A 24,070-nucleotide genomic window follows, 5' to 3' on the forward strand; every position below is an offset into this window, starting at 1 on the left:
ATTTTGTGCCTGTCACATTTTACAGGCTCCCTTGGGACTGTTGTGCTTGGAGAGGCAAAGCTAAAGATGCTCTTGCTGTGACACAAGCTGGAGTTTAGGCTGGTGATAAAATGCTGGTTCTAGTGGGATATTTGGAGTGCATGGTGAGAATCCTTATCCTCCAACATCATCACATACCCTCAGAGAAGGACTGAGGGTTGTGACTGCTGCCATCCCCTTCACTGGCTGATGGGGTTTAGCAGTGGTGGGAGAGCAGAAACTCCCCAGGAGGGGCACAAGGAGCCTCATTTCTGAATTGAGGAATAATTAAATGCTCTCAGGTGTCAGAGGTTTGTCAGGTGCTGGGGCACAGGCTGCTCTGAGAGCCAGGAGATGGATGGATGGATGGATGGATGGATGGATGGATGGATGGATGGATGGATGGATGGATGGAAATCATGTACCAAATGATGGTCTCTGGGCTGCCTGCAGTAAATATCTCCAGCAGGCTTAAACTCCAGCCCTGGCAGCAGCAAAGGTGAATGTGATTTGCACAGAAAGTGTTTGCTGGGGGCTCATCTGTGTCAGCACTTGCAGCTCCTTCAGAGGCAGCCACTCTGCCACTTATTTCCGCTCTGACTTGCAAAGATTTATAGATATATTTTTAAACCTAATATATTAATACACTCTTTTCCAAGAAATATAAACTATGAGCTTCCTGCTCTCTGGGAGATTCATTATGTTTTGCTGAAAGCAACCAAAGTTGTTTTCCTTTCCAATGAGCACACGAGTGTCTGGTCCCACTTAACAACTGGAGAAGGTGATTAATTCCTCTGGTTTTGGAGGCAGCAGCAAAACACAGCGTGGAGATGCAGAACCACCCTGCAGCCTCGCTGGGGCTGAATTATCTGGCACAATGGAGCCTGTAATTAGCAGGTGGAGAAGATGCTGCACATGGAGCATTAGAGGATCACAGAGGGACAGGTTACAGGGCAACCAGGGAAATAAAAGATTAGACCCAGGCAGTAACAAATTAAGTGTTTTCATCTCTCCAGGGTGTTTAAATCTCTATAATACAAATTTGAATAAAGCAAAGCTTCATTGATGTAAAAGAATTCAACCAAAACAGAGTCTGGGGCTGCTGTACCACATAAATGCAGCACTGCTATCATTCCTGCTGCTGTCAGAACAAGGAGGATTCTTTCTCTTGACAGGTAGGAAAATTTTGGAAGTGGGAGAAAAAGGTATCTATACAAAGGTTCAGGTGAAATACAAAATGGAACATATTCAGTGGAGGGCCTGAAATCTTGGTGTGACTTCCCAAATCAGGATACAGAGTATTGGTGGAAATCACTTTCTCCCACTAAATGGTTTTGGAGAAAGTGTGGGATACTGATCATTAACTAGTAAATGGGATTTTTTCAGATGTCTGACTTAGGCATGGTGAAAACCTGAGCAGAGAGTCCTTTTCTCTGGAAACATGGGGCTCAAAATAATCTCAAGAGATGCCAAAGCTGACAAAGTGGGGCAGTCCATGGACACAGCAGTTATGGGGCAGTGTGACATGGACACAGCAGTTATGGGGCAGGGACAGTGCCATGGACACAGCAGTTATGGGGCAGTGTGACATGGACACAGCAGTTATGGGGCAGGGGGCAGTACCATGGCCATAGCAGTTATGGGGCAGTCCCTGTTGCTAACCCCACTGGCACAAACAGGGTGGAGCTCCTGGGAGGTGCCCAGTGGGGCTGGCACCGATCTCCTGAGGCTTGCAGCCCTGTTTGGAGCTGTTGGCTGCAGGTGTGGATGGGCCGGGATCCATCCCAAGGATAAAACTGTGCAAGCATGTATGAAAACCAGCCCCAGCAAGTCCATATAGAGCATCCCTCATGTGTGCTGGTGGGAAGTGCCCCATGGTGGGCAAGGACGTGGCCCTGGAGTCCCTGTGGCTCCTCAGGTGATGTTTTCTCCATGGCCATGCAGGTGACTGCTCTGACACCCCAGCCCACACAGCCATGGACTGGGTGGACAGCAATATCCCATAATACCCCTCCCAATTGTTCCTTTAACGGGCGTTGCTTGGATTATTTATAAGACTTAATAAATATTAGAGTGGATTTAAGAAAGTGGATTTAAGAAAACCCTTTGGGTGTTGGTAATTGTGACTGGCAGCCAGCAGCACTGAGCACAGCTCCTGTCAGTGTGTCCTGAACATGAGCTTCTTTTCTTGTAAAGCCCATGCTGGGCTCCTCAGGGCCATCCTGGTGGCAGCTCCAGTGTCACCTCTGTGGTTTCTCAGGCAGGTACAGAGTGTTGGAGCACAAGGATTTCAGCCATTCAGGGGTTAATGTTCCTCGTTAGTGTGGCTGTGCTGATTAGTGCCTGCACCCACCCAGGTGACAACAGCCAGGCCTTGGCGTCCCCTCCCCATGGCAAACCCACAGCAGGCATTTTGGGGAGTGTCACCAACCCTGGAAGGGTGGCACAGCCAGAAATCCTCCATGATCCAAGGGTGAGGGTGTGGGAGGGAGATGGGAGTCAGCTTGTCAGGGCAGCTTTTGCATTTTCCCTTTGTCAGCGGGAGCTAATGTTGAACAGGGCAAATCCTTCCCCCCAGAAGGAGCCTGGCAAGACCTTCCCTGTGAATATATGAATAGCACTTGGGTAAGCAGTGCATCTGAATTTATGAATGATTTGACACCGACAGGCTGGAACGAACTCTGTAATTTTATTGTGGTAGATTTAGTGGGTCAGACATATACATGCCAAGTCAAAATGACCTAGAAAACCTTTCTAGGTCAAATTATTGCTTGAAAACTTCTCTTTTTCAAAGGCAAGGCCAGAAGTTTTCGTGCTTACTCTGACACATTTTCCTTCTGAAAGTGCAACATGAGTCTTCAGGACAGGATTTGTCATGTCCTAACTGAGAAGAAAGAAACTTGAAGAAGGGGACACTAATTTCTTAATGAAACATGACCTTTTCTGGCCACCTCTGTTGTTCTGAGACAGAATGTTGGATACCTGGCTGGCAGGGATTCAGAGCAAAAATTGCAACACTGATTGTATTCACACTGTGCTGTTTCCAGTGGTGCTAAAACCTTTCAAACTCCTGGGTCCTGCAGCAACCAGCACCTCCTTTGGAGCCCTAATCCTTCATGAGATGGGAAATTGTTTATTAGGAGCTTTTCCTCCCCTGAAGAGGTTCAAAGGAGGTTGGTGAGGTTTGCATGTGATGGCTCCTCACTGGAGCGTTTGGAACACTCCAGCCTGGGAGCCACAGGAGGACAAAAAGACCCAGGACCTCAAAGTTGTCATCCTGAAGCTCCTTCCTGCCCTGGTAACTCCTGAGTGTGAGCAAAGGCAGATTTTGTGCTGTTAGGAGGAAGCCTGAGCTGCTAATGAAAGCTCAGCTCTTCTTATGGGTTATTTATTTCAGAGTGCAAACAGAACATAACAGAGCCAGGGCTTCAACAAGGAGTGCACAGGGCTCCCCACCACCCTCATTTACCTTGGGCTGGGCTGAAACCTTTTTGTCCTGTGGTGCTTGTGGCCATGCTGTGAATGTGGTGGTGTTCACAGGGGTCCCAGGATGAGGGAAGAGATGAAAATCTTCACTCCATGTTTCAGAAGGCTGATTTATTATTTTATTAGATATATTATATTAAAAGAAAATGATATATTAAAACTATACTAAAAGAATAGAAGAAAGGATTTCACCAGAAGGCTAGCAAGGAATAGAAAATAATGGAATGCTAATAAAATCTTGTGACTGACCAGAGAGTCTGAGCCAGCTGACTGTGATTGGCCATTAATTAGAAACAACCACCATGGACCAATCAAAGATGCACTTGTTGCATTCCACAGTAGCCGATAATTATTGTTTTTCTTTTCCTCTGAGGCTTCTCAGGAGAAAAATCCTGGCAAAGGGATTATTCATAAAACATGTCTGTGACACTGTGGCATGTGGCTGGCTGAGGAGCTGGGCTTGGGCTGGCAGAGGTGCCCAAATCATGGAATCTTTAAGGTTGGAAAAGACCTCCAAGATCATCAAATCCAGCCTTCCACTGAGTACCACCATGCCCACTAAACCACAATGGGACATGTCACCCTGGGACATGCCACAATAGGACATGCCAGCCTGGGACATGACACCTCTCTCCTGTTTTTACCTCTCCCAGCCATGGGGATCCAGCTGTGCTGCTCCCAGCAGCAGCTCCCAAGCACAAGTCCTGCTCCCCAGCTGGAGCCAAAGGCAAGCTGTGGCACACCACCCCTCTGGCTTTACTGCCCATGAAGGCTCGGCATCCATCCCATTCCCTCTCAGGATTCTGCTGCTCAGAGTGACCCCCAGACGTGTAGAAAGTCTCTTTTCCCAGCCCGGCTGTCAAAGAAGGAGTCAGAGCTCTTCTTTTCTTGTTCTCAAGGTTGTTTATTGTTTCTTATCGATAAAATTCTTTCTCTGGCCTGCTGAAGTCCATTCAGCAGGTCAGACAGAGGCATGCTGGCTGCCCTCAGGGTGGTGTTATCTTTTTATACTGAAATCTACATGTACATTATTTACCATAACTTCCCAATACCTGTCACCTATGTTAGACAGTGAGCTTCTACTTTAAACAAATCCAAAAGTGCCAACATCACAGCAGAAGATGGAGGCCAAGAAGAAGAAAGAGAAAGGCTGGACATGCCCTGTGACAAACTAATTATTATTCTACTTAGACTTCCATGGCTTGCAGATCTTCAGATAAGGCTGGTAATTTTTCCATGGGCATAATCACAGTCACAGGTGTCTTGGGCTCTGTGCCAGGGTCTCTGAGCCCCCTGGCAGGGGTTTGGGCAATCCAGGACAGCCAGAGGGATGTCCTGAATTCCAACAAATCCCCATCCCACACCTAGAGCTCCTCCCTGCTCCCCCCCACGTGCCCAAGGTGGGGCTGTTGTGAATAAATGATTTAAAGGCCTCCCAAGCCAAAGCATTCCATGAATCCATGGTTAACCCACCCCAGGGCTGGGTGCAGGTGGGACCCATCACTGTGGGCATCCCACCACTCCCTGCCAACCCTCCCACAGGAGCAGCACAACCCAAACTCCACAGGCTCCAAATTTTCCAGCTCAACCCTGACCTACTTGAAAGTAGCTTTTGCCATCCCAGGGAAGTGGGTAATGGGAGGCTGCAGTGCCTTCAGAACAATTACAGCTCACAGCAGTCCAAATGAAAATGTTTGTTGAAAACAACATGTGCATAATTAAGGCTTAATGAGCCCTTGTCTGTTTGGAATCTGCAATTAGATTTATAATAGAAAATACCAGCAAATGCCAAATAGCTTTAAAAGAAGACGAGATAAAAGATAATTTTGCTGCAAATCTATAGTAATACTGTAATTTAATGAGCTGGAAGTGGTGCAGAGAAAGACTGTAAAAGCTTTGGACAAGTTTGTATTGTGTGTGTTTATCTTATCTGCCCATTTCCCTATCTATAAAGCTGTCAGTCTTGCTTTTAACTGCTTGGAAAAAGGCAGGACTTTGCTAAAATCAGGAAGACTCCCTTTGTTTATTTTTATTTAAGTCATTAATTAGTCAGGCAAAACTGCTCTTTTCTCTTTCTCATCAACATGCTCTAAACTTCTTGTTAAGGTTAATAATAGTAATAATAATAACAGTCATAATAATATCTTTATTCAATTATTTACAGTGAGGCAGGGGCATAATAATAATCAGAGGTGCTTTTTTCTGGTTATTTTCATTAATTTTAATGAGTTTTTAACTGTCTTTTTAAGATGTTGCCAATTTTCAGCACTAAGGGAGATATTGAACAAGCGAACCTGAGGTCAGCTTGGCTGCAGTAAGCACAGAATACCTTTAGCCCTAATGAAAATGTTAGTGAGCAGTAAAACCTGGTGGAGTGATGAATAAAGTGAACAGAGAGGTAGCAACAAAAAGGAAGAGAAGCTGAAATTGAAAATGCTTGAGGGAGATGGTTGGGGGATTTTTTCATAGCTGAGGGGCAGAATGAAGCTTTAGGTGTGACACATGGACCAAGGGCAGGGCAGTGGGGTGCTGGGTCTGTGATGTGCTCACACCCATGGAAACACAGCTCAGCAGCTTTGTGTGAGCAGCCCAGCTCAGCACTTGGTGGAACAGGGCCACGAGGATGTGGTGGTGCTGCCTGGGGAGGGAGGCACCTCTCACATGAGCTGTTGTGGCCCGTGGGAAACCCTGCTGGGCCTGAGCTCTGTCCAACCCTTCTGAGCCTGAGCTCTCTCAAATGCTTCTGGGCCTGAGCCCTGTCAAACCCTGCTGGGCCTGAGCTCTCTCAAGCCCTGCTGGGCCTGAGCTCTGTCCAACCCTGCTGGGCCTGAGCCCTGTCAAACCCTGCTGGGCCTGAGCTCTGTCAAACCCTGCCCCGGCCTGCCCTGGGTCCCCTGCACAGTGTGAGCTCCAGCCTGGGGCTGTGTTTGCAGCTGGGCTGCTGCAGCTCCAGCTCGGCCTTGCCAGCAGTGAGGGGAGCCTGTGCATCCTCCATCCCCTGCACCTGCCCAGCCCTGACCTGCCCCACAGAATCACAGAGTGAACCAGCTTGGAAAAGATCTGTGAGATCATCAAGTCCAACTTATGACCCAACACCATCTCATCAACTAAACCAATCCCTTAGGATTTTACTTTTGCTATTTTCCGTATATTTGTAACTACAATTGTTTAGTGTATAACTCTAAACCCCACACACAGTGTGAGCTGCTGCTTTCCCAGCTTGGGCAGACACAAGAATTCCTCTCCAGGCTTGGCAATCAAGGACACATCACTGCCTCAGGGCCCAGAGATGGAAACAAAAGTGAGTTGAGGGGAGGAAACTGGGGGTAAATTACTTCATTACCTGAAGCTGTAATTGGAAGATTAACCCCCAATATGCAAATGGACCAAATTTATAAAAGTGTAAAACCCGTGACCTGTAATCCATTTTTGAGTGGATCTGGGGGGCTTTGTCTGCCCTGTATGTACCTGAAGGCCCTTCAATAAATATAACTGGTTTTTATTCTGTTAACTTTGTCTGGCCTCTGGTTTTAGGTAGTCCCAAAAAGGCATCAAAACCATGGCACTGAGTACCACATTTTTTTAACACATCCAGGGACGGTGACTCCACATGATCCAGTGCCCAATCACTCTCAGAGAAGAATTTTTTCCTGATGTCCAGCCTAAACCTCCCCTGGTGCAGCTGAAGGTTGTGTCCTCCTGTCCTGTTGCTGGTTGCCTGGGAGAAGAGACCAACCACACCTGGCTACAGCCTCCTGCCACGGAGTTGTGGAGAGTGATGAGGTCTCCCCTGAGCCTCCTCTTCTCCAGGATAAACACCCCCAGCTCCTCACAGGGTTTGTGTTCCAGACCCCTCCCCAGCCTTGTTGTCCTTCTCTGGACACACTCCAGCCCCTCCATGTCCTTCCTAAATTGGGGGCCCAGAACTGGACACAGCACTTGAGGTGCTGCCCAACCAGTGCTGAGCACAGGGGACAATCCCTGCCCTGCTCCTGCTGGCCACACCATCCCATCCCTTCTTCCCAGGGTTCTGCCCTTCTCAGGGACATGGAAACACATGGCTCCTCTGGATCACGTTGCCCCATCCAACCTGACCTTGCAATTTCAGAAACTGCCTTCCTATCATCCTTGGTTTAGGATTGGGTTTTATTTAGTCTTTAAAGACCTCCCTTTTCATTAGTTTTATTATTTTTGAGTCCAGAATATGTCCAGACACTGTGAAATGGATTTTACTTTGTCAGCCCTTTTTTCTTTTTTTTTTCCAAGTCATTCTAAGTGCCACTGCAAGAGTATATTTGCATACAAAGTGGAGTGCAGAATCACAGAAAGCAGGTTTTTGCTGGTGCCAAATATCTGTGTCTTGGAGACTATTTTCTAAATGACTGGCATGGAAGATCTCAGATTATTTTTTTTCCCCTCCCAACTAACTGGTTTTGCATAATGTTCCCCATGGTCTTGAAAAATCAATTATTTGTTTCCCTTATGCTTTGCAAGAGAAGAAAATAGACAAGATCTTGAATTTGGGGCACAGAAATGTCCTTTTGCTTGGAAAGAGGTTTGGCTTGGAGGGGACCTTAAAGCTCATCTCATTCCACTTCCTGCCATGGACAGGGGCGCCTTCCACCATCCCAGGTTGCTCCAGCCTGGTCTTGGGCACTGCCAGGGATCCAGGGACAGCCACAGCTGCTCTGGGCACCCTGTGCCAGGGCCTCAGCACCCTCTGAGTAAAGAATTCCCTTGTAATATTTAATCTGTGCTGAAAGAGCAGGGGCTGTGGGGTGAATTAAAGCTCCTGTTTTTCTTTGTGAATATCCATTGAGTAGCACATGTGATTTTAGGAATTATTGGAGTGAGTTAGGAGGTGCTTGGCATCCAGGCTGTTTACCTGTGCAGCTGCCAGCAAGGCATTGGGATTGGAAACAAAATACACGATCTTAGGAAAGTGCTCAGCACTGAGGCATCCCCTCCTCACTCCTCTGACAGCTCTGCTCCTCACATCATCATTTACTCACCATGCAGGCAAGAATAGGCAAACAGAGATTTCCAAACCCGTTCCTGCTCCGTGTGCGTCACACCCAGCATCACCCTGCCCCTCCTGCTGCTGCTGGCAGCTGCTGCTGCCTCACTCCCCAGGGAATGGCTTTGATTCCATCCAGGAATTCACCTCAAGTGTGTGGCTCAGCATCACTGCCTGTGCTGCACACTCCCTGGGCAGAGGGGACCAAATTATAGAGTGGGAAATCTTCCCTGGTTAAGGTTTCCTCATTCCTAGCTGCTCCTGGGTGTGATGGTGTTTGCAAGGGTCTGAGGATGAGGGAAGAGACAAGGATCTGACTCCATGTTTCAGAAGGCTGATTTATTGTTTTATTATATATATTACATTAAAACTATACTAAAATAATAGAAGAAAAGGTTTCATCAGAAGGCTGGCTAAGAATAGAATAGCAAAGAATGATAACAAAGGTTTGTGGCTCTGACAGAGAGTCCGAGCCAGCTGACTGTAATTGGCCATTAATTAGAAACAATCAACATGGGCCAATCACAGATGCACCTGTTGCATTCCACAGCAGCAGATAACCATTGTTTACATTTTGTTCCTGAGGCCTCTCAGCTTTTCAGGAGGAAAAATCCTAAGGAAAGGATTTTTCATAAAAGATGTCTGCGACACCTGGGCTGTTCAGGGAGTGTGGAGCCCCTCTGCAGTGGTTCCTCTGGCTGTTGTTCTGCTGTGCAAATCAGCACCTCCATAAAAGACTCCCAGAGCAGAGCCAGGCTGGTGGCTGCTTCCCAGGCACACAGGTACCAGCTCTATTTTTATCTCAGCCCCGAGGTTTTATCTTGCAGAAAACATTGTTTCTCAGTGCCTTTGACTGTTCTAGCACAGTCTCCGTGGCTTCTTTTAGATCTTTGCGTGTTTTCTGTCTCTCTTGGTTTCCTGTGTGTTACAAGTGCTGCTGGAGGAGCAGGCAGTGCAGTTGTGGCTCATTAGCACTTATTGTATTTATTTCACACACACTAGGCCAGTGCCAGGATGGGGCTGCATCCCTGTGCCCTCTTCTCATCAGGTTCCTCAGCTCTCACTCAGCTGCTGATGGCTGAAGGACCAGCTCAGCAAGAGCCTGGCATTTATATTGTTTTGAACATAAACTCCTTGAGCACCTGTGATGAACAGCTCCAGATGAGGTTGTTTGGTTTTGAGGAGGAAGTGATGTACACGCCAGAGCCTTGCACCAGCAGCACTGCAAAACCAACAGCACTGAGCTGGCCAGCAATGGGCTGGGGAGCTCCTGGCTGAGAGCAGTGGGTGCTGCCCCTCTCCCAGCAGCTTGATTTCAGTATCCATGCCCACATTTGGAGAGAAATCGGAAAGGATTTGGGGTTTGGCTGCACCTCTGGTGAGCTCTCAGTACCACGGAAAAGGATGGAGATGTGCTGAGCACTCCGTGCACCAGGGCAGCTCAATGCACCAGCTCTCCCCAGCAGCATTATTACACCAGGCTAAAAGCTAAACACAATCATCTGAACACAGTCAGAATGTATTAGATCAACAGCTGCCCTCAGGAGCAAAACCTGCTCAGCTGAAACCCCAGCCCCTCCTCTGTACACCGCAAGGTGTAACCATGAGTGACTTTGGCCTTTAAATTAATCACCTTTCTCTGAGCATCCTTCTCCTCAGTGCAGCTGGGGGGACAAGAAGAGGAGGCTGGATGGATGGAGGATTGTCTATTCTCTGCTGCTTTCACTCCTTTTTGGAGTCTCACAGGAAAGGGTTAAGGAGAATTTTGATCTCTGCAATATTTTCATGCTTATACATTCTGTTTCTCATTTCCATGACAAAGATGGTAGGAAGAGCAGAATAAGGTACAGAATTTGCAGAGCAATTTTAAGACTGTAATGAGAACAGAAAATAGTAGGGGGAGAAGAATTGTAATTAGAATATGAAATGGGAAAAAAAAATTAATCTATTTCCATGTCAGTCTTGAGACTAAATTCTGCTGCTCCCTGTAGCTTTCAGTGCACGGGGGGTTTTGTGTGTGTGTGTGAAGAGCTTGAACTCCTCTGCAGGCTCTGAAAGATCCAGGTAAATGAGTTTAAGGCCTCATCCCCCCCAAATAATGTAATAACAATAATATTGTGTGCAGCGTTGACAGAAAGCCAGCCAGTCTCTCAGATAAATGAATGCTGTCACTCGAATAGTGGTGGCATTGCTGGGGAATAAAAGGGGATGCTGGAGATGCTTTTGGGGTAGAGGTCTGTGTAAGTATCACATGATCAAGTATCACAGAAGCCCCCAAACCCCAAATATTGCCATTCCTGAGGGACATTGTGTGTCCTGAAGCCCCCAGGCAAAGCTGGGCCACCCACGAGGGGTTGTGCAGTGCCTGCTCCAGCTGAGCTCTGAGGATCTCCAGGGATGGAGGTCCCACAATGGTATTTGATCACCCACATGCTAAACAATGAGATTATATCTGCCCACAGCTCCCAGGAGCCCACAGGTCAGGCTTTTGGTTCTGGTTTTGAGTCCAGTATGAAGAATTTCTCTGGAAGGGTTTAATTTCACTTGCTAATAATCTCAATGTCTGTCTCCTTGATTTTAGGCTGTTAAAACCCTGCTTTCCTTTCAATTTTCACATACATCTTCATTGAGTCCATCTAACACCCTTCTATCCCTTCATCACCCCTTTTTCCTCACCCACATGTGTCATCCCACACCTTGGATCCTCTTTGCAGTTATCGTCTCTCCTTCTAACAGTACAGATGGTAAAATAATACTTGGTCTTTCCCTCTTTTCTCCTTTTGTGATTGCTTCCAAAACCTGAATGGCATCTTTGGCAGCTGCTGAGGACTGGAAATAAATTGGAAGTGAACTCTCTAGAAAAGTTTCTCTTCTGGACAGCAACATCAATTTTAAGGCTCATTGTCATGTCTGTCGTTGGGATTGCTTTTCCTCAGTGCATTACTTTGCATTTATTGACATTAAATTTAATCTTCCATTTCCTCAGTGCCACTTAGTGCAGTGAGAGTCCTAATGCAAAGCTATTCAAAGTCGCTTTTAGTTTTGGCTGGCCTGAATAATTTCTGTCTCATTAATAAGCTGAGCCCTTCCAGATCAGTTATAGGATGAGCAGGAGAGATTTTAGTGCAGATGGATCATGGACCATGATATTTTGCTTGCTAAAACCTCCTGAGTGTCTGGCTGTGAGTAAAAGAACCTTCCCCTGGGTCCCACGATGTGTTGGGTTTTGGGGTTTAGAGGTGGTTTTTGAGGAGCTTTGTGAGAATTTCAACCAGAGAGATCAGTTCATCTTTCCTAGGGGCTTGCTGACCCTTCAGCAAGCTCCAAGCGGGCTGTGAGGGACAAGGTCCCTCCTCTTGGCTCCCTCTGGGTCCCCCTGGGGTGTGTTGGAGTGTGATGGGCTCACACTGAGGGAGTTGGATATGCTGGTTTGGAACCTTCCCCTTCCCACTCCTGTTAGTTTGGGCACAGAAAGAGAAGGTCAGACATTTAAAATCACTGAAACATTTAGGTTGGGAAAGAGCTCTGGGACTGTTGGGCCCAACCATTGACCCAGCACTGCCAAAGCCACCTCTAACCCATGTCCCTAAGTGTCACTTCCACATGTCTTTTAAATCCCTCCAGGGATTGTGGCTCCACCATGCCCTCGGCAGCTGTGCCAGAGTTGGACAACCTTTCCAGTTAAGGAACCTTGCTTAATCTCCCATCTAAACCACATCTTGAGGCCATTCTGTCTCCTCCTGTCCCTGTTCCTGGGAGCAGAGCCCAACCTGGGGCTGTCCCCCCCTGTCAGGAGCTGTGCAGAGCCACAAGGTCCCCCCTGAGCCTCCTTTGCTCCAGGCTGAGCCCCTTCCCAGCTCCCTCAGCCCCTCCTGCAGCTCCAGACCCTTCCCCAAGCTCCATTCCCTTCTGTGGACATGCTCCAGCCCCTCAAGGTCTATCTTGTCATGATGGTCCCAAAGTTCTCTCACATTGTTTTAGAGCAGGTGGGTGATGGGGGGTCCTTAGGATTTCCTTGGTTGGTTTTATGTTTTCCTTCTGTCCATCCCAGTGTGAGAGCTTCTCAGATGGGTCTTTCCAAGGGAGATGCTCCAGTTTAGGAATTTCTGAATACTCCCTCCATCAGTGTCCATCAGGCTGGTGCAGGTCATTCCTTCCTTTCCCACCTGGCTGTAGTTTCCTGACAGCCTCTACCATAACTTGGCCTATCAACTCTGCAGGTTTCTTCCTCATGGTGTATTTGAGATAAAAGACTCCTACCAAGTTTACAAGTAGGTTTTTATCCTACTTGTAAGCTGTTCTTAAAACAAACAGACCTACCAAACAAACCACTTTTTACTGTAAGGCTTTAAGCCTCAAGATTTCAACTGTATCAAGCTGAATTTCCCCTGGGATAAAGTGTGAGAATATTCAGTGTTTGTAGGAAACCCAGCCCCTGAGAGCCCCGGTGGCTGCTGTGGCTGCTGGGTTTGTGCTGTGCCTCTGACACCTGCTGTGGGGTCGTGCTCCCTGTTAATGCCATTTGTCCCCAAACAAATCGGGGATGGACACAGTGACTGCCCCTGCAGGGCACTCCTGGGGAGAGTGTAAATCTCCTGCTGAACTCCTGACCCTCCCTGACAGCATCAACCCAGGGGCTGCCCAAGCATTTCAGCACACAAATAAATAATGCTAAGTAGATCACTCCGGGCCAGAGGTTGTGTAAAGACCTTAATGGGGGAACTGCAGTTAAAGGGATTAAGCCAACCTCAGCCGTGTATTCCCTGAAGAGGTGGGATGCTGAATTACTCCTGCAGGGATTTGCAGTGGCAGCTCAGCCATGGAGCCAGGAGCAGGGCTGAGGTGAGGATTTCACATCCCAGAGGTGTGCACAGAGCATCCTTGTCGTAGTTGAGACGGTCACAATCCAAAGCAACACTCAATTTTCAGAAGGCTTCAAACCTGGTTTTATTATAGCATGCCTGCTTTTTATACATTCTTACAAAACTCCTAAGTTTACAATTTATTGGTCAGGAAAGACAAACAAAGTGCTCATTGGAACAGGCAGTTGCAGGTTTATCTTATTTATTCTTCTTTCTTTGTTGGTCTCTTTTAACGACCTTGGTAAAAAATTATTGGTAAAAATTTCTTGGTCTCTATTAACGACCTTGGTAAAAAATTCTTTCAGGGGTAAACATGGATCCTCGTATCAGGCTTCTCTCTGGCTCACAGAGGTCACTGTAAAACCTCTTCCAGAGATCCTTACCAGGATCAGCATCCTTGGGTGTGGATCCCTCAGAGGGCTGAGCCAGGTGTGCAGGAGCAGCATCGTGGGGATGTAGGGCTGGGAAGCACCAAAGGCCACTTACAGCAGGATGTGCCACTCAAATAATAGTGATAAAAATGAATTGTGGATAAAATCATTCCTGTAACGCTTTCTAAAGAAGAGTTATGTTCCCCCATGATGGGAATGGTGCCATTGCATTGCCCATTCCCCATTATGGGAATGGTGCATTCTAATGCTGCCACTAGAAGCAGCTGAGTGAAGCCCAGCAACACATGGGCTGCAATTTGATTTTTTTAATTATTATTTTTTTAATGAGGAGAATTAAATACAAATTAATTACCTTGTGTTACACAGGTTTTCTTGGGTTAACTTTTACTCACTAAAAATCTAAAGGCATTCCTTGCATGGCATTGGTTCGGGTCTGATGCCTCAGGTTTAGCTTTTATATTTTTCACATTCTGAGCTTCTTTAGTGTGTGGGTCTGGGCTTCATATGAGGAGAGGTAAGCTCTGTGCACAGAGCAGGGAGACAAAACAATTCCTGCTCCAGCTGGGCACCAAGGACAAATGATCCAAATCTCAGCCCAAGAGCACAAACACCGTGGGCTGCAGAGAGAAAAACAATCAGGATGGGACTGCCTGGGCTAAAGCTGGAATGGGACAATGAACTGCAAGGTGCAAATGGAGCAGAACTGATCACAGTGACAGACCCCGTGCCTGGTCGTGCATTTTAGGGCCATTTTGGTTCATCTTGGGTGCAGCCCTGGCTGGGCTCTTGTGCTGCCCAAGGTGCATCCATGGAGGCCTTTTAATAAATCCCTGCTTTATTCTTTAGCTCTGTCCTGTCTCTGGTCTAGGTCACCAGGTCACTCTGTGTTGGTGCTGGTGGTGGCTGAGCTGGAGCTTGCTGGGAAACAAACCCAGATGCATACCAGGAACCTGCAGTGAAATGTGGCATCCCCAGTGCACCCAGTTTGGAAATGAGCTTGTCATGAGAGGGAACCCCCTGCCCATCTCCTGTGTTCTGGTACAGGAGGCAAACTAGAGGCAAATGTTTATAACCCTGAGCAGTAGGAACCACTGGAGGCATCCAGATTGTTCTTAACTGGTCATTTAGTAGCTCCTTGATGGCAATGGCTCTTAATTACTGCTGGATTTGAATTAACAGGCCACATTTTCAAGCTCTAGAACCTCAGTGGACTTGCAGTTAAGGTGGTCTGGTCAAGTATTGCCAAATATGAGTGTCAAAATTCAGATAAGACTCCTCCAAGGAAAAAACCCAAACCAAAAAAACCACCAAACCCACCAGACATAAAATAAAATTAAATAAAAGGTTTGGAAGGCTTTTGAGATCTTGTAGGTATCACAGAAGGTATTACTGGTATGAATCTTGCCCACATATTCTGGTCTAGTGGAAGGTGGCCCTGCCTATGTCAGTGGAGTTGAACTGGGTGATCTTTAAGGTCCCTTCCAACCCAAACCAATCTCTGATTCCACATTTTCATACAGAGCTGAAGTTTCCATCTCAGTTCGCGTCTCCCACAAAATAAAGAGAATGTGATGAGATTCATAATAAAATTGTACAAGCTGGCAGTGCCATCCAGGAAAAAGCAACACCTTCTTGGAATCTTGGCAGCAGGTTGTGTTTCTTTCCACTGGGCCCTTCCCAGTTAGCAAACATTTGTTCTCCCTGTTTGCACAGAGCTGGAGATCCCCCAGCTGCTGCACTTTGGGGTCTGTCCCAGCCTGCTGCCTGCATTTGTTTTTCCTTTTCATATTCATCTGGCTAACAGGAGACCTATGTGACCTCTGAGCACATTTACAGGTTTGAAAATAATGCTCTGGAGCAAAAATAACAAACCAAAGTGGGTCTAGAAAAGCAATAAAGATTTTTAAAGTGTTTAGTACAACAACATCTGAATTGAGCTCCATGTATGGGCTGATAGAGCAGTGCCAGCAGCAGCTCCCCTGGACGAGCTGTAGGAAAAGAATAATATTTTTAATTAAATTCTCCATGAAAAACTGGATTTCAGAGGGTGTTTTCTCACACTTTCCTCTTTTGCTTGGACCCAAAATGCTTGGTAGGTTGTCCCATGGAGGGATGCAGCTGTGGCTTGCTCTCCATCACCCTGATGTGCTTGGATTCCCTCTCTAAATGGGGTTGGCAGCATCCCTGTCCCCATCCAGTGCCAGGCAAAGCCACCTCCTGTGGCACAGATGGAATCCTGCCTGGAGCTCTGTCACCTGCACACCAAGGCACTTCAGTGGTGTCCATTTGATTTTGTTGCCAGATTTGGTGGAATTTGGGACACTTTCCCTTCTCTCTCACCCTTTCCCTTTCACTTCCCCCTTTTTATTTCCCTCTTTTCTTTCCCCTTCCCTCCCTGGCTTTGTGCTCATTCCATGCAGGAGAGAATCAGCCACAGCCACTGATTTGTTTAATAGGCTGCTCCTATTAACAAAGAATAATAGAATTAACTAATTGCAACAGAGCAAAAGTGATAAAGTGATTAAGAGAACTGCACAAGAGGATGTTTCTTTTGAATTAGGACTTGAAAATGATCTCTGCCACATCATTCAGTGCAGACTGGCTTTTGGGGTAAGGATGGTGATGGATGGCTCTATCCAGGTTTGAACAGGAGCTGGAGTGAAGGAAAAAAAGGGAGGAGGTATTTATAACCAAGGGGAAATATTAAAATTTCTCTTTCTATCATAAATCTACCCAGTATGATGGGGTTGATTGTTTTGAAGTGCATTCTGTAGCAAAACAATAATGAGAAGAGGGAGAGAACATTACTTATCTGCTCTACCTGGCTGCTGCATAACTGGCAAACATCTAATTGAAAAAATATTCTGATGGGAGAAATTCTAATAAATTTGTTTGCACCTTCACAGCCTGGAGGAGAGGGGGAAAAAATCCAATCAGCAGTGGGGAAATTCCAAAGTTCCCATTGCATTTTGAGTCTTGATTTTCAGGCTCGCTGCTCAGCCTGGAAATCAGAGAAACAGTAATTTTGAAGGCAGGATTCATTACAGTTGTTATGAAGGCATCAAGAGCAGAAAGAATTGTGGAATGGAGGTAGAGGAACAGTAGAAAACCATAAAAAAATAGATTCTGACAAACAGAAGGATGTGGAGACAGGGGAGAGTTTGTCCTGCTCTGGGCCTCCCTACTGAATGATACTTTTGGTTTGCTAAATGTAATTTTCAAGGTAATTTTTTTTTCCTGGAGAAAAGGGTGGTGGCCAGGTGTGGGTTGGTGTCTTCTTATGGGAAACAAGGGGTAGAATGAGAGGAATCAGGGCAGGTTTAGATTAGATAATAGGGAACATTCCTTCACTGGAACAGTGGCCAGGTGCTGGAACAGGTAACCCAGAGCAGTGCTGAAGTCACCATCACTGGAGGGATCCATGAGAGGTGATGTGACACTTGGGGACATCACTGAGCGGTGGCCTTGGCAGTGCTGGGGGAATGTTGGACTCAGTGATCCCAGAGGGCTTTTCCAACCCTGGAGATTCTGTGATTCTCCATCCGCCCGTGGCACTTCTGCTGCCAGCCCAGGTGGGTCTGGTGGGAATTTCAAAGGGTATTGAGGTGGAGCCAGAGGGCATTGAGGTTGGGTCAGAGGGTATTTAGGCTGTAGAGGGTATTTGGGTGGGGTCTGAGGGTATTTGGGTGGGGTCAGAAGGTATTTAGGCTCTAGACCTGGTTGGATCTGTGTTCCTGGAAGCTCCAGCTGCCAGCAGCTGGCTGTGCCAGTGATCACCTTCCAGGTAGAGGAAAATCCAGGTTAAATTGCATGGTACCCAGCTGCCTTCTGAGGAAATTGTTTGTCCCACAGCTCCTGCCTCACTGGTGGATCTCACAGGATGCAGCAGTTGCACAGGAATCCTCTCCCACCTGCTGCTGCTGGTATTACTTAATGAAAGCCATAATACCTGCTCCAGTTTTATAGCTTTTAATTGGTTTGCTGTGCCAGAGGACAGTTTGGCAATTAGAGGGTGTCTGAGGCCAAGCAGAGCCGTGTTACCCTCACTTGGCTTTACTAACTCTGCTGCCTTTAATAGCTAATCCTGTAGCACTCTGAGAAATGGAAGCATAATTAGTTGTCTAGGCTGAAAATCTTCACCTGGTTTTATTTAGATTTCGCTTTTATTGCTCTTAATATGGCCAATTTCTGTTAAGGCATAACTGGAATCAGCTTCATATCAGAGAGTGGGAGGACAGGTGAGGGGTGAACAATCTCCAATTCATCATCCTGCTGCTAAGGGCAGGAGGGTTGGCTCTTCCCCTTGTTCAGTGCAAGGTGTCACTCACAGCTGGTACCTCCACCCTGGTCTAGGGAGTGTTTTATGGCTCAGCCCGTTTTTATTGCCATAATTAATTTGTGAACTCAGCCTTGAGGCCTGCCTCAGCTGCACTTGGAGCCACAGACAATCCTGGAGGGTTTTTTTTCCTTCCTTTGGAATCTGAGCGAGTGAAAAGCTCCCGTTGCAGCTAATTAGTGAGAGAAGTTGTAGCTCTCCATGGGGGTTTTGTGACCTGATAAGTGGATTAACAGCTGGGGAGGGACACAGGAGGATGGGCTGGGCAGCCCAAGCCCACCCAGCCGTGGAGCAGAGTCCTGGCAGGGCAGGAAGGAAAAGAGGGGATGGATGTGTCAGGCTGGGCACAGAGACCCCTCCTGAATGCCCCATGTCATGGTTGAGATAGTCTTAATCCAAAGCAACTCCATTTTCAGCAGACTTCAAACCTGGTTTTATTTTAGCATCTTTTTATCCATTCTTACAAAACTCCTACGTTTACACTTTACTCATTGGTCAAGAAAGTCAAACAAAGTGCTCATTGTAATAGGGAGTTGCAGGTTTCTCTTATTTATCCTTCTTTCTTTCCTGGTGTCTTGGTGGAAAATATATGGTAGAAAATTCTTTCAGGGTTAAACATGGATCCTTGGCAGGAAATTTTTTCTGGGGTAAACATGGATCCTCCTATCAAACTTCTCTCTGGCTCACAGAAGTCACTGTGAAACCTCTTCCACAGCTCCAGAGTGATTCTGCATTGCTGCAGGAGCTTTGCTTAGTGTTGATGTCTGTAAGAGGATTGAATGTGACCTGCCCAAGTCTGAACATTTCCACTGATGGAAGTTGGTTTTTTATATCAGACTGATGATCTAGTAGGAATTTTAGCAACAGCTTCTTTTGGGTGATCTTTGCTGCAGGGTGCACCTGTGGGTTCACACATTTGAATGATGTCTTTGAACTGGAGTGATTCATTCCTTATTTCACTGAAAAAATCCCATCTCCATGCTATGCTAGCACATCCCATTGCAATAACTGGGGTGAAGCTGTGCTCATACACTCTCAAAAGTGTTCAAACAGCAGCTCAGGGTGTTCCTCTGGGAATTCTGGCTCTTGATGTGAAGAGCCAGGAAGGTATTTGGGATGCACAGCAGCATGGTGTGCAGATGGCATTTTATTAACTCTTTCTTTTGCCTTTCTAGTTTGATGGGGAGAACATGTACATGGGGATGAACGACAACGCCCAGGAGTTTCTATCAGCCAATCAGGTAAGAGTTGTTTTGCTGGGGTGAGGGTTTTAGGGGACTAAAGCACAAATTCCAGGAGCTGCCTGTGAATCTGCCCTCCTGGGACATCAGGAGTGTCCATGGAGGAGGTCAGAGCCCAGATGCAGCACTTGGTGGAGGGGTTGGGATGTATTTCCCTCTGGAGCCCATTCCCAGCCCAACCTCATTCCACTGGATCCTGGAACTGCTGAAAAGCTTTGCTGAAAAGCTTTGCCTCAGCATCCCTCACTCCAAATGAAGGTGCATTTGGGTGTTTCTGGCCACAGTGAAGTTTCCAAGTATTGTGTGCAGTTCAGGTGTCTCCTTTCCTCATGTGGAGTATTTCCTGTAGCTAAATAGATTAACAGGGGAAAAAAAGGAATCCAAGGGTTCCTGTTTTGGAGCTAGAAACCCACGTGTGGGGGACCAGAATAGAAGTGTTCATGTCTTGCAGGTTCCTGAGCCTTCTCTGGGCTTGGATACGCATGGAAAAAACATGGAGGGGGGTCCTAAGCCTGTGTATGGGCTGGAACATCATCTTTAAGGTGATCTTCCAACCCAGTTCTGTGATTCTGTAAAGTTAAGTTCATATTTAGGTCCTGCTGGAACAGCAGGGCTTCAGCACGTGCTTTTCTGTCTCCCTGACCTGGAGATGAGAGGGGTGGCCTGGCATGGTTAGAGGTGCTGACTCTCAGCACAAAGCATCTCATCACATGCAGCCTGGGGAGGGAAGGTGGCAGTTCCTTGCTGACACATCCCAGAATCCCATTTTTGGTTGTTTTGGGCTGTTTTGTTGACCACAGACCCAGCCCCACAGAGTGCCTGGGATTTGGAACATCACTGTGGTGCTCCAGTGGCAGCAGGGGTTAAACTCTGTCCATATTACACTGGGAATGGGATGAAATCCTGTGGTTTGCCTCCTTGGAGCAGGGCAGGGCATTGGCTCATGGCTCAGGAGAGCTGTTCCTGCTCTGGCTCTGGCAGCTGGCACTAGCAGGTGTCCCCATGGTGGCGTGGGGAGAGACTGTTCTTGCATGGGGAGGAATTCCAGGGTGGGGAAGGAACAGCAAACTGTGCTGCTGAGTGATTCAGCAGAAACAAATATGTGTTCAACCAACAACAGCATGGGGGTGATCATTAGAGCCAGGAATTGCCAGAGGGTGAGTAAATATGGGACAGAATGGGGTGATCCCTGAGTGCCCCATCCAGGGGTCAGCCCTGTGTCCCCAGATGTGCAGAGCCACATGTTCAGAATGATCACAGGGCAGTTGTTGTGATACTTTGCCTTCAAAACCTCCCAAGGTTGGAAGGATGTTGTAGATACTTTGCCTTTAAAACCTCTCAAGAATGGAAGGATGTTGTAGATACCTTGCCTTCAAAACCTCCCAAGGGATGGAACTTGGCTTTTTATATCACATTGATGCTCCAGTAGGAATTTTAGCAACAGCTTCTTTTGGGTGATCTTTGCTGCAGGGTGCATCTCTGGGTTCACACATTTGAAGGATTTCTTTGAGTTGGAGTGATTCATTCCTTATTTCACTGAAAAAATCCCATCTCCATGCTATGTTAGCATATCCCATTGCAATAACTGGGGTGAAGGTTTGCTCATACACTCTCAAAAGTGTTCAAACAGCAGCCAGGGTTTCATGGGGAGGGCTGGCAGTGCTGGCACAGGGAGCAGCCCCAGCCCCTGGCCATGATGTGCCTGCAGCCCCAGGCTGGATTTGGGCAGAGCCATGGCCAGCATGAGCCATTGGTGTTTCCTGCTCAGCACCTCTCTCATCCCTTTTCCCTCAAGGGTGGGTATGAGAGGGAGGTCAGCAGGGCTGCTGTGGGGCTGTTTGGGGAATGGTTTGCTGCACCTCAAGGAGGAGGGTTGGCTCCCAAATGAAAGCAGGGATTACCGTGTGGTGGAGGAATCATGTCCTGAGTTTGATCCTGGAGAAGGATCAACCAAAGCAGCTTAGATCCCTGTAACCTGGGAAAGAGGAGTTCACTCTTCATTTGCTCTCTGATTACTTGCTATTTCCCACTTTGGAGTAGGGTGGAGAGGGAGGAAAGTTCTTTGCCTTGGCAGAGGAGGGCAGGAACCCCCCACTGCTGGGATGGCCTTGTGCACAGGGGCTGTGCTGCTCTTTCTCCACCAGCAAAAACACACAGCAAATAAATGGGAATGTTTGTCTTGTTTGGCATCCCCAGCTCCCTCCCTGGGTTGGTGTGGGGCAGTCAGAGGGGAGCTGGGGGCACCTGGACTCTGTGGGAGGCTGCAGTGACCCCCAGAACCTCCTCTGGGGTGGCAGGAGGGCAGCTGGGAGGGAAGGTGAGGATCCCAGTTCATGCCCTGCAGGGATGTGGCTCACACCCAGCATGAGCTTTGGCCAAGGAGGATGAGGAGCAGCTTCCTCCTCGCCCTCCTTAGTGCACCATCTCCCTTTATTTACCTGCACATCAGCCCTTGTTTACTGGTTTTACAGCCCCAGCCATGACTACAGCACTAATGACACAACTCTGTTATTTAAATGGGGCTTCCAGATGGTTTTTATTGTTTGCTAAAGCTGTTGTAACCTGAAGGAGTACATTAAACAGCAGGAGGAGGCTTACACAATCTCACCTCACAGGCTGCTGAACCACCAGATTCCTTTACAGCCCATGTGGGACCCCCAACAGCCCTTGGGTTCCTTCAGGACAAAGGCAAATTGAACACACGCAGGGCTGGAGCCATCACACTGAAGCAGATGAGCCTGGTGGGTTGGGGTTTATCTCCATCATAATCCTGCAGCTCCCTGACAGCAGCTTTGTCTCGGCCCCTTGTCTGGTGTTTGATCCTAAGGAAATTCTGTTCAGCCCAGGGGAGAAGCTCCAGGGAGAGCTCAGAGCCCTGCAAGGGCTGAAGGGGCTCCAGGAGAGCTGGAGAGGGACTGGGGACAAGGGCTGGAGGGACAGGACACAGGGAATGGCTTCACACTGCCACAGGGCAGGGGTGGATGGGAGATTGGGAATTAGGAATTGTTCCCTGTGAGGGTGGGCAGGCCCTGGCACAGTGTGCCCAGAGCAGCTGTGGCTGCCCCTGGATCCCTGGCAGTGCCCAAGGCCAGGCTGGAGTATGTTTGGAACATCCTGGGACAGTGGAAAATGTCCCTGCCATGGCAGGGGTGAGATGGGATGAGGTTTAAGGTCTCTTCCAACCCAAACCATTCTGGATTTCTGCAGTTTCTCATGGCAGGAGTGTGGTAAAGCCAGGATCAGGATCCTCCTGCCTTGTGACAGTGTTCACAGGGGTTCTTGGATGAGGGAAGAGATGAGGATCTGACTCCATGTTTCAGAAGGCTGATTTATTATTTTATTATATATATTACATTAAAACTATACTAAAAGAATAGAAGAAACTATTTCATCAGAAGGCTAGCTAAGAATAGAATAGCAAAGAATGGTAACAAAGGTTTGTGGCTCGGCTCTCTGTCCGAGCCAGCTGACTGTGATTGGCCATTAATTAGAAACATCCAACATGGGCCAATCACAGATCCACCTGTTGCATTCCACAGCAGCAGTTAATCATTGTTTACATTTTGTTCCTGAGGCCTCCCAGCTTCTCAGGAGGAAAAAATCCTAAGGAAAGGATTTTTCATAAAAGATGTCTGCGACACTGCCTCTCCTTCATTATTCCCCGCCTAGCTGCCAGCTTGAGGGGAAGGAGAAACAAAACCCCACACCCAAACCTGTGTAAAACCCCCACAAAACACCATCCACAACATATGGAGGCCAGATGCCCTCTTCCTTCCCCTGATCCTCCTTGTTGGGATGGTTTTTGTGCCATGGCTGCACCTCTTGTCATCCCAGAGGGGTTGGATTCGGCTGAGGACAAAATGCAGAAATAAAGGAGGCTAAAACATAATGAGAGCACTGACAGCTCACAGCAGCACAACCTGCTTGGGGAAAAGAATTCCTCTTGTTCCATCAAATAGGAGGGACATTTGACCCCAGAAGTGAGTCAGATGTGAAATGTAATTCAACCTCCAGCAGAGGCCAGGGTATAAATGCAAGCTGACATCTGATCAAATCATCGTGGACATTTGACCCTCGAGATGAGTGAGGTATCTCTTGTGTCTTGTGGAGTCAGCAGAGCATCATTCCTCACCCCTGTCAATTCTCCTTCTTTCTTTCCCACCCCCCTCCCCACACAAAGGCAAGGAATTAAGCAATGTGAAAAATCCCAAGGAATACACAGATATTGAAGTGCTCTCAAAGATCAGTAAAAATGCAATGGTGCTGGCAAAATAAATAAAAACACCTGAAAAATCAGTGGGAAAAGATATTTATTAGGGTCATTGTGATAAGGACAGTGACAGCAGGAAAGGGAAAGGTTGAGGAATGAGGTTGGTTTTATTTTGCACTTGCGGGAGGAGTCCATGGGTGCTTTAAAAACATGGATTAACTCTGCCTGTGAGAAGGTATCATCATCCTCTGTGCTGGGTGAAGAAATGCAGGACCTGCCTTGTCAGGGAGCTGGGGGTGATGTGATGGAGTTGTGGGGACTGCCAGGCCCTGGCATGGCCTTGGGGACCACTGTTCCCTGGCTTTGGGATGTGACTCGTACCTGCTCAGTGTGTGCCTGCTCAGTGTGTACCTGCTCAGTGAATTATGGAAAGCCTTAAGAGGGGTGTTTCTGCATTTCCCCCTCCATCCAAAGTTATCTCTGGCTACTAGCAGGGCAACAGGCAGCT

General features: G+C 47.5%; 1 protein-coding gene across 1 annotated transcript in view; it reads left to right on the forward strand.

Moving 5' to 3' along the window:
• The window catches only part of TOX2 (TOX high mobility group box family member 2), a 172,785-nt gene that overhangs the window by 48,892 nt on the left and 99,823 nt on the right, over positions 1 to 24,070 (forward strand). The window contains exon 2 of the mRNA XM_054274919.1: positions 19,287 to 19,352. Within this exon, the coding sequence (XP_054130894.1) occupies positions 19,287 to 19,352 (66 nt within the window). The remainder of the gene's footprint in view (positions 1 to 19,286; positions 19,353 to 24,070) is intronic.

The sequence above is a fragment of the Melozone crissalis genome, unplaced genomic scaffold, assembly GCF_028551555.1.
Source record: "Melozone crissalis strain CALT ecotype California unplaced genomic scaffold, PUWL_Pcris_2 ptg000017l_1, whole genome shotgun sequence".
Taxonomy (NCBI): domain Eukaryota; kingdom Metazoa; phylum Chordata; class Aves; order Passeriformes; family Passerellidae; genus Melozone; species Melozone crissalis.